The sequence below is a fragment of the Triticum urartu genome, chromosome 5 (genome assembly GCF_003073215.2).
Source record: "Triticum urartu cultivar G1812 chromosome 5, Tu2.1, whole genome shotgun sequence".
Classification (NCBI taxonomy): domain Eukaryota; kingdom Viridiplantae; phylum Streptophyta; class Magnoliopsida; order Poales; family Poaceae; genus Triticum; species Triticum urartu.
The window spans coordinates 423,241,870-423,249,370 of NC_053026.1; the positions used below are offsets into that span (position 1 = coordinate 423,241,870).

At 53.5% G+C, this 7,501-nt stretch overlaps 1 protein-coding gene across 1 annotated transcript; it reads left to right on the top strand.

Annotated features, from left to right (window-relative positions):
- Positions 1-3,188: 3,188 nt before the first annotated feature.
- Positions 3,189-6,159, top strand: LOC125509482 (probable cyclic nucleotide-gated ion channel 5). Its single transcript, XM_048674466.1, has one exon. It carries the CDS (start codon positions 3,954-3,956, stop codon positions 6,018-6,020), a length of 2,067 nt encoding a protein of 688 aa, XP_048530423.1. The 5' UTR covers positions 3,189-3,953; the 3' UTR covers positions 6,021-6,159.
- Positions 6,160-7,501: the final 1,342 nt, after the last annotated feature.

Sequence of the window (7,501 nt, forward strand, 5' to 3'; positions counted from 1 at the left end):
CAACTAATCGCGTAGTATAATGCCGGGTGGCGGATGTCCATTCCCACGACATGGCTACCCTTCGTGGCCTCCGTCTCCGCCATATCTTTCTTATGTTTGGCTGCACCGCTCATCGGAGTGGCCATGCTTCAGGCGGAGGGGAAGAGTGCCTGCTTCGCTTCCATGAAGCTGGGGCGGGGGTAGACGATGGTCTGCGTTGAACCGAGCAAGACACCGCCGTGTATGCCTGCGACGCGGTGGCGGTGGCCAACGTCGGACCCAAGCGACGACGGCCTCCCGTTGTCTACTTTTGCTCAGTGTCAGCGACAACCGCGGACGTGATGGCCGCCTCTGCCGGCAGGGCACGGTTCCGCCAACGTTTGTGGCAGATGGCGTGACCGTAGGCGTAGGAGGAGCGTGACGACACAACGGCATCCACGGCATGCACAGTGCATGTGCCCCCGTGCTCCCCCACATGCCGACGTGAAACGACTGCCACACCTCTGTGAGCTAGCTTGGAGCGGTGAGTTGCTGCACCAGGGGCCAGCTTGGAGCGGTGGCTTGCTCCTCCGCTTGCCCGCCTGCAGCCTCGCCCACGGTATTGCCGACCTAGGGCAGCAAGGGAGGTGGAGCAGCGAGTTGCCTAGCTCGTATTAGGCGGGCTCGGGGGGGGGGGGGGGGCATCCAGCCGGCTTTTATGCCGTAGAACCCCTCTTCTTGCTCGTCGGATGCTGTGAAGAATGTGCGGAATATGGTGCAAGGTGGAGATGGGGGAGCGAAGGTGTGGTGCGGTTCTTACCCGACGTATGACCTCGTTTAAATAGCAGGCGGACGTGAGGAGTCAACCGGCGTTGTGTTTAATGCCGGCCGACTGACGGACGCACGTGTGACCGGAGTAGATTTCTCGACACACATGCAGGTTTGATGGAGATAGGCGTGACAGTCTGAAGCCAGTTGAATACGGCGGTGAAGGCGTGTTCAGCTGGGCGTGCAGCGGCCGACACGCCATTTCAATGTCGACGTCAATAAGAAGTCGTGTCCGCTCTTTCCGGTGTTAATGCGTAGCGACCGCTCTACAAGGCATGAATACGGACAGCCGTAAAACCCTTCCTAGTTAGGGAAAAATGCGCTGGAACCGTCGAACGGACGATACAAGGCCGTGTTATATTGCAAAATAAAAGCAGAAAGGCCGTGAGACTATGCCAAAGAGCTTAGAGCAGACGAAAGCAGTGGCGCCGATTGCGTTTGACAGTGGTGGCGTCGAAATGGGCAGACGGGGGCCACAAGAGCAACAGTCAATGGTAGAAAAGAGCTGGACCCGGTTAACTTTGGAGTATTTTGGTTCGGGAGTCAAATACTAACAAATACTACCGGCAACGTGCAAACTACGAATGTCTACTCCTCTAGTCTAGAGCTTCCACTCTCCCACACCACATCATCAAAAATCGCATGGGACGACGCCCAAGAGTCCACCGGCGTCGCAGTTTTCGTACCACGTGATGACATGCAGTGCCGCCAACGGAGGGATCTAGCGCCGGATCTACGGGGCGGCGCCTTTCGCCGCGAACAATGGACTGCGGCACTTCCGTTGCACCGGACAGGTGCCAAACCATTGGTGACTAGACTAAACGGAGATCTGGATCACGCGATTCGTGGCGCAACACGACGATGGAAAGAAGGAGGATCGCGTGCTAGCGCCTGCGCACGCATTGACTCGGATCGCCGGCTTTTATGGCGCCACCTCGCTTCAGTGAACTCCGTGTGGCCTTTCCCGTACCCGCACGGATGCAGCATGCGGCATGCAAAGGTGAGAGACGATGAGGATCCCGTAGCCGGGACACGCAACTGAGCCGCGCGCCGTTATTACGAGGCGCAGAATCATGGCCGCGAGGGAATCCAATCAGACATATTTTCTTAACACAGTAGGATCGAGGCCGCTCACGTACACGAGCATACGCTTGACACAATCCAATGAACGACACCGAAACAAAGTGCCTAATTTAAAATCGATTTGTGGTCGCATTTTCTCGTAACCATTCGATCAATGGACACAATGTATGCACTCAAATTAATCTTGAAGGTCGCTTTTGTTACGTCCGGATAAGAATTTTATGCTTCGCATTCGAGGTGAGACGTGAAGAAAGATGATGCAGATTCACCAAGTGTATAATCCGGCCGTTTGTTGAGACCATGAGACATGTCGGCATCTTGATTTCCATGGTACACACATCAGCGGAGAAAATCTTGATGGCTAAGATCGGAGGATCAGTAAGGTGGATGGGGCCTTGTAGATGATGGAGTCAGCCAGATGTTTGATAACTTTCAGTAGCAGTAGTGTCAAGTGGGGGCGGTAGCACAGGAGGATTTCATTTTTGGTGGTGCTCCTCAGGTGCCGAGTCATGATTTTTAGGGTGAAAACCGGCCTTCATTTTGGTTGTGCTTGGCAATTGCCTTGTTGAAGGTATTGTTTTGAGAACTCGGGCAGTGTGAAAACTTATGATCTTGGATCGGATGACGACGGCGCTTGTACATTGTTTCCTCCTTGAAGGCGTCGCTTTTGGAGGCTTTTTATATTTTCCAGGTGCTATCTTTGGTGGTGGTGGTGTGCCGAAGCTGAGAGGAGTTAATCACTTCGGCGAGGCCACTTTTTCCCTTTCTTTTTTCTTTTCTTTTCGGGTTCTATGCATCCTAGATGTCTTTGTAATTTCTTGTTGGTGCAGAGACCGGGTGTAATTGGTATCTTCGTGATATTAATATATGGAAAACGCTTGGCTTCAACCGGTGGACGCTCGCGTGCGATCTGCCGGCTCGTCCATGCGACACGTGTCCTGCCACGAACGGTTTCATCTTTTCCTTTTCTTTTCGGTTAACGTGACCGCTGCTCGCTGCTCACTATCTGCTACAAAAGTTTCTGCAGCAAGCTCTATGTTTCAAAAAAATGTAACAAGATCTGTGTTGTAGAAAAAAAATGTAATGAGACTTTGGTTGTAAAAAAAACTAAATTGCAACAAAACCTCTGTTGAAAAAAACATAACAACACATTTGTTGTAAAAAAAATACAACCTGACCTATGTTGCAAAAATTTCTGTAACATGACATGAGCTGCAGAAATTTCTTGCAACTCGATATGTGTTGCAATGATAGAAAGAAACACTCGGTGACTCAATCAACGTGATCTAATAGCTCACGAGCCGGCGGATCTGCCGGCCGATGCGTAGCAGCACATGTATTTCCCTTTCAAGAAAGAGAGTACCTAGAACTCATCTAGATGAGACGTAATTTGGTCTCATTCACCTAGAAAATAAGAACAGATACAACCCACATCAGCATACACACATCTTATAGCATCACATCCAATGGCTATAAAAGGTGAATGGGACCAAATTAAATTTCATCTAAATAAGTTCTAGCAAAACTGTTTAAGAAAATAATCCGGCCGACAACCCTCGTTTTCTCTCGCGTGCGCATGCATGAACATGGGGCATGTACCAGTGGAAATACTCCACGTGTCGGCCGCGCCCTCGTCCCTCTCTCGTCCATGCATGAAGCAGGGCAATACATGCAACCACGAAGAGAGGATAAACGGAAACGGAGGGGGGAAGGGGACGAACCAACAAATCATTGGCTTCAATAGTCGTCACGATTTCCCGGCCGCAAAAGCCGATTCTGCTTGTCGATCGGCTGCTGGTTCTCTGCCGCGTCCATCGTCTTCTTCGTCGTCGGCCGATATCTGTAGCAATTAATCGCCGCCGGCATGTTCTCTCATGCATGCACTGCGTGGTGATCGAGTGGCAAGAATGAGGATGATACCGCAGCATGCAACCGCCTCCGCCCTAGCTCCCAGGGAGGGAGTCCACGTTCTCCGGCTGCGGCGGCGGCCATAGGTCCCCTTTCACCGAAGACGACGGTCGACGCAAGGACAAGTTCGTGAGGTTGGAGGAAACGTACGGTCAGCCCGAGCGAGGATCGCCGCCATGGACGGCCCCGGCAGCGGCCACCAGATGGACAGCTACTTCTCCCGCGGCCCCAAGATCCGGTCCCGGTCCATCCGCATGGCGGCTGCCGGCATGATGAGCCAGTCGGAGCGGCTCAAGAACATCGGCCGTGTGTTCCAGGAGGACCTTAAGAGCATCTCCCTCAAGATCTACGACCCGCAGGACCCGTTCCTGATGCGCATGAACCGCCTCTTCGTCTTCTCCTGCATCATCTCCGTCGCCACCGACCCGCTCTTCTTCTACCTCCCTTCCGTCAACGTGACCCAGAGCAACACATGCATCGGCTTCAAACGTGAGCTGGCCGTCGCTACCACCGCTGTGCGCACCGCCATCGACTTCTTCTACCTGGCGCGGATCGTGCTGCAGTTCCACACCGCCTTCATCGCGCCGTCGTCGCGGGTGTTCGGCCGCGGGGAGCTCGTCGTCGACCATGGTGACATAGCGCGCCGCTACCTCCGCCGTTTCTTCGTTGTCGACCTCCTCTCTGTGCTCCCCCTGCCACAAATCCAGATGGTCAAGTTCTTCATGAGGCCCAAGAACGCGGACCTGCTTCCCATCAAGACGGCGCTCTTCTTCAACGTGCTCACCCAGTACTTGCCCCGCCTCCTCCGCTTATACCCTATCACCGCCGAGCTCAGGCGAACCACCGGCGTCTTCGCAGAGACCGCCTTCGCCGGCGCCGCCTTCTACCTGCTCCTCTACATGCTATGCTCCCACATGGTGGGTTCCTTCTGGTACCTCCTCGCCGTCGAGCGCCTCGACGACTGCTGGCGCGAGAAGTGCGCGGGGCTCAAGTTCCACCAGTGCAGGATATACATGTACTGCGGGGGGAAACAAGAGGGCGATGAGGACGACTTCATGAAGTGGCGGACCATGATCCGGCAGGTGCTCGCGCAGGAGTGCGCGCCCGTGGACAACAACGGCACGGGCTTCAGCTACGGCATCTACACCTCGGCCATCACCTCGGGGGTCACCCACACCAACGACCTCGTCCCCAAGATTCTCTACTGCCTGTGGTGGGGTCTCCAGAACCTCAGCAGCGGCGCCCAGGGGCTGGAGACCACGCACTACAAGGGGGAGGCCCTTTTCGCCATCATCCTCGCCGTCTTCGGCCTCATCCTCATGGCGCTGCTCATCGGCAACATGCAGACCTACCTCCAGTCCATGACGCTGCGTATGGAGGAGATGCGGCTCAAGCGGCGGGACTCGGAGCAGTGGATGCGCCACCGCGACCTCCCCGATGACCTCCGGGAGCGCGTGTGGCGACACAACCAGTACAAGTGGCTGGAGACGCGGGGCGTGGACGAGGACGGCCTCGTGAGCTGCCTCCCCAAGGACATCAGGCGAGACGTCAAGCGCCACCTCTGCCTCCGCCTCGTCCGCCGCGTGCCGCTGTTTGCCAACATGGACGAGCGCCTCCTCGACGCCATCTGCGAGAGGCTCAAGCCCAGCCTGTGCACGGAGACCACCTACGTGGTGCGGGAAGGGGAGCCCGTCGACGAGATGCTATTCATCATCAGAGGCCGCCTGGAGAGCTCCACCACCGACGGGGGCCGCACGGGGTTCTTCAACAAGGGGCTCCTCAAGGAAGGGGACTTCTGCGGCGAGGAGCTGCTCACATGGGCGCTGGACCCAAAGGCTGCGGCGAACCTGCCGCTGTCCACTCGCAGCGTCAAGGCGCTCTCCGAGGTGGAGGGCTTCGCGTTGCACGCCGACGAGCTTAAGTTCGTCGCGGGGCAGTTCCGGCGCCTGCACAGCAAGCAGCTGCAGCAGACCTTCAGGTTCTACTCGCAGCAGTGGCGCACCTGGGCGTCGTGCTTCATCCAGGCCGCGTGGAGGAGGTACCAGAAGCGGAAGGCGGCGGAGCATCGGAGGCGGGAGGAGGAAGAGATGTACGCCGCCGAGATGGCGTCTGCGTCGTCGTCGAGCCAGATCACGACAGCGTTCCTCGTGTCGAGGTTCGCCAAGAATGCCATGCGCGGCGTGCAACGCCAGCGGTCGCTCCAGGAGGAGAGGCTCATTCTGCTGGCCAAGCCATCAGACTAGCAGGAGTAACTCAGACTAGTAACATATACATATATGTTGCTAGTTTATGTTACTTACTTCTATAAAATAAGGAGTAACATATGTGTGGTGTCATGCAACATTTAATTTATTATTAGATTGTAAACTCATTTTGTCTTAACATGTGTGATGTTATTCATATTATGAGTAAGCAGTATGATGCATATCAATTAGACTTTTTGGATGATGTGGCACACAATTAAATGAGTAAAGCGAGGATGCGGTATCATATCATGATACCGTATTATATTAAATGTTGTAGTACTTTGTGTCATGCATGATAATTAATAAGGCAATCTAAGATACTAACTTATGATACTAAGCACTACAAAAGCAGTATCATGCACTAGTATCATATGCATGATACTAGTATATGATTCTCCCCGTTAGGACCAGCCTTACTAGCTATGTTACCACATGTCTTTTTTTTAATTAATCACTTTTCACATTATTTATTTTGTCTAGATATTTGTAAAGTTATCATTTATGTTAATCTCACTATGGGTAGTCTCAGAGCCGGACTTTGGCAAAATCAACTGTTAATTTTTTGTGTCCTGCATGTGCTACTGCACTGATCTTGAAACACATGTGTATAATTGAATTAAGACATGTACACGAATTATCAAACTGACATGATATATAAAGACATAAAGAGCAATGGGAGAATGTAATGCACATTTGCTTCACATAGATACCTAATAAATTAAATTAATTAATATGTGAAGAACATATGTGTATGAGTTAGGACGGCTTGGACTCTATTTGTTCTAGGTGGAAGATGAAATTCGGAAAAAATATAATGTACAGGGTGCGGTTAGGTCTTAATCGACTGAGATTTAACCAAATCTTAGTCAAGTGATGTCGGGGATATCTAGCGACATATGCCAGGTGGTGGCTTATCATTGAGGGGGACAAGATACGTCACCGGGCTCTAGAAGTGGGAGTGAGCGTGACCTCGAACGCCTACGAGGTTTACCCAGGTTCGGGGCTCTCCGCGGAGATATCACTCCTAGTCCTGCTCTGCGGGGTCTCCGCATGATGACTATCGTCAATAGAGTAGCTACAAGGGTGCTCCTTGAGCTGTTTGGCTAGAGGAAGAAGAAGGGCAACGCCGGCTCCTCTACTTCTCTCTCTATGTGTGTGTATGCTAGCAGGGTTCGGAACATTTGCCTGGATGAGCCTGGGGGGTTTATATAGGCCTACCCCCAGGGGTACAACGGTAATCCGGCTGGGTGTAGGACCCGGCCGTCAGTGTCTCTGGGCGCCGGCTTCTCTGCCGACTGCTGGGGCCCGCCGGCTGCCGGGGACTCGACCGACAGATGGGGCCTGCCGCTTGCGGGCCATGTTGACTGCTTTATACCGTGGCCTTGCTACTGATGACGGAGGCTTTGTCGGGGGGAGCGTGGCTATGCTACCTCTTGAGCATGCGTTGGTTTTCCCTTGAAGAGGAAACGGTGATGCAG